Here is a 2975-nt window from a genome sequence, read left to right on the forward strand (position 1 = left end):
ATTTACCTTTGTGTCAAGCCTAAATTGAAAAAGAACTAAAAATTGGTTAGCACATATTCACCCTCCCCTCTCTAGGTGCGGCATATGATCCTTTCAATGAGGGCAGGCATAAAGCATAACACTGTCTTGACGCGAGAACAACCCAATGACCATCTCCTTTATTATGCAAATCGGCAGGCCCCCACGCCGCCCCTCGCCGGCTCCCAACAATTGAACGGAGATCTGAGCGGGCACCGCCATCTCCAACCGCACCACACGGTGGTGAGGACTGAGGCGCACCAAGTCCCCAGATCTAGGCGTCGTTCCACTATAGAAAACCCCGACCCGAGGCTGCCGCTCTGACATCCCTCTCCGCCCGACGAGCCGCTGCGGAGCCTAGCCGGAGATCCCAACACACGAGAAGGGAGAGGCATGCGTCGCTACCAGTTACGCTCGGGGTTGAGATCCCGCCACCATCATATGCCGAGCAGCCTTCTGCCGACGGCATCCTTTGGCCGTGGTGCGGAGATCGGCTGGAGGGGAGGGGGAGACGGCGGCTCTACGATTCTCCCCGAGCCTGTGGCGCGGGGACTCTCCCTCGCATGTTTTATCTATCACCCTGCCTCCTTCAGTTCACGCATTCTATGTACAAATCAAGGCTTCTTCGCTCAAACTCACGAGTAATATCTTGGGAACAAACACAGCAAGAAACAAATATCTTCAATATTTCATTTTTTTCTGCTCTGTGCTAGAAGTGATATATGAATATATGATTGGTATGGTATGTGGACATGTGTGGTGTGGACATACACACAAACAGGAGCACGTTCGTGTGCTACTCGATCACGTGTCTTGTGTACGTAGGTAGCTTGCTCGACTCTGAAATCTGAATGCCACCCAACGAGCGCTCGTCGTCATGACCACGCCCTCTCGCCGTGCAAGGCTCGCCGCCGCGTGAGGCTCCGGATCCAGCTCCGGCCGCCGCGCCCTTTCGCCCGCTGATGCTCCGCCGCCTGGCACACCGCCGTCGATGATGCCGCCTGCTTGCCGCTGGCCGACGCCCTCTTCCATCGCGCCAGCTGCAGCAGCCGCCCCACCACCTGCTTCCGCCACCGTGCAGCCCCGCCACGCTTCGCGTGCTCCACAACCGCCGTCGTCGCCTTGTACGCGCTCTTGTCGGCGGCATGCGGCATCGTCGGCTTCTGGTTCTGGGTGTCCACCCACGTCGCCTTGCCGTTGTCCTCGAACTTGATCGAAATGAAAGAATCTGCAATATTTTTAATGGATCCACCGATGAGCAGATCAGAAAACACGGAACGAAACCGATTTAACGATCGATCCGCGCTCGCGTGCGTACCGTCAAGGCTCGCGACGGAGGCGGTGTCTTCGCCGTCGTCGTCCTCCCAGTTATTGTCGTCGCTGCCGTGGACGACGGCATCGTGGGTGTGGTGCCGGGAGGAGGAGGATTCGATGCGGTGGAGCAACGAGGAGCCCAGCGCCAAGACGGAGACGATGCTGCTGGTCCTCACGCGCCGGAGCGCCTTGCCGTAGGGCCGCGCCGACAGGTAGCTTGCGCCGTCGGCCGGCGCGCTCGCGCGTCCGCCGCCCTGCTTCGAGGCGAGGATGAGGAGGAGGCGCTCCCGGAGGCAGTGGGCGCATACGCCCACCAGAAGCTCCCTCGGGTGGAAGTAGCACATCAGGGTGCCGTCGGCGCCTTGTCCTTGATCTCCGCCACCGTGGCCATGATCGAACAGGTTGCTCATGGCGCGCGCTCCCCTCGGTCGCTCAGCTGCTACGTACGTACGGCTAGTAGATACGTGCTGCTGATGGCATGCAGAGCGGAGCGAGTAGCTAGGTAGCTAGTGCAAGTAAACGAAGCTATGATATATATGATACTCCTATGCAGATCAACTTTCTGCAATCTCTTGTTCAGAGTTGAGATCCTAGAGATGATGAAGAGAAGGAGAGACTACTGTTTGGCCAGCTTATTGTTGTACTCTGCCTTTATGAATTGGAGCATGGAGACAGTGGAGTGGCCCCTGATGGCTGACAGTCAGGCATGCATGGATCTAGCTCCTACACTAGTAGAAAAACGGTCATCTATACCGGTTCCAGAGGGCCATTCGTACCGGTTTTGCAACCGGTACAAATTATTCGGCACTAAAGCCCCCCCCCCTTTCGTACCGGTTGCTTACGAACCGGTATAAAACGGGCCTCCACGTGGGCCACCAGGAGAGCTCAGGGCTGAGGATCTTTGGTACCGGTTGGTAATACGAACCGGTACCAAAGGTTCCCCCCGCGGCAGGGAATTTTCCCAAATCTCTGCCGCGGCAGAGAATTGGCTTTTTAGGGTTTTGGAGAGGTTTAGGGATATCGGTTTGATTCATATCGCGTCGATGCACCAGTAAACGCGTTTGGGTTTAGGTAGTACATGAAGATCAAGATGATGCATAGCAAGTTGGTGCATATAATATAACACACATGTTATTGCATGAGATCGCAAATTAAGTAGCACTATGCATGAAGATCGATCTTCATGCATAGTGGTGCTCTCCGAGGCGTACTCTATATATGTCTATTACATGTAGCATAGTGGTACTCTTCGAGTCAACGATATATGTAACATGTACATCTTCATTCATTGTGGTGCTCGCGAGTGGTGGTATGACGTCCCGAAGGAAAAATCCCGCCAATTCCTCGCCTATTGCTATGAAGCGGTCATCGATTGAGAGCTTGTTCCGCTTTCTTGCCAACTATAAAAGAATAAGATACAAATGAATACATGAAACAACTATTACTGAAACTCGGCACAACTTATGATAACAAAACAAATTTGTGAAGATTGTTTTTGTACCTCTTTATTTCTCTCATTATTCGTTCTCTCGTTGACAATTCTGCGGATGAACTCGCAAACGAAGAATCCACAGAGATCGGTCCCCGGAGGTTGTTGCGGGCATTTCTTTACAAGAATATAATTCAATCAAACAATAGTCAAG

General features: G+C 53.6%; 1 protein-coding gene across 1 annotated transcript; it reads right to left on the reverse strand.

The window, feature by feature from the left end:
- Positions 1-762: 762 nt before the first annotated feature.
- Positions 763-1742, reverse strand: LOC124651942. The gene is made up of 2 exons (XM_047190960.1): positions 1337-1742; positions 763-1246 (listed from the first exon to the last, which is right to left on the reverse strand). Exons 1-2 carry the CDS (start codon positions 1740-1742, stop codon positions 894-896), a joined length of 759 nt encoding a protein of 252 aa, XP_047046916.1. The 3' UTR covers positions 763-893.
- Positions 1743-2975: the final 1233 nt, after the last annotated feature.

The sequence above is a fragment of the Lolium rigidum genome, chromosome 5, assembly GCF_022539505.1.
Source record: "Lolium rigidum isolate FL_2022 chromosome 5, APGP_CSIRO_Lrig_0.1, whole genome shotgun sequence".
In the NCBI taxonomy this organism is placed as follows: Eukaryota; Viridiplantae; Streptophyta; class Magnoliopsida; order Poales; family Poaceae; genus Lolium; species Lolium rigidum.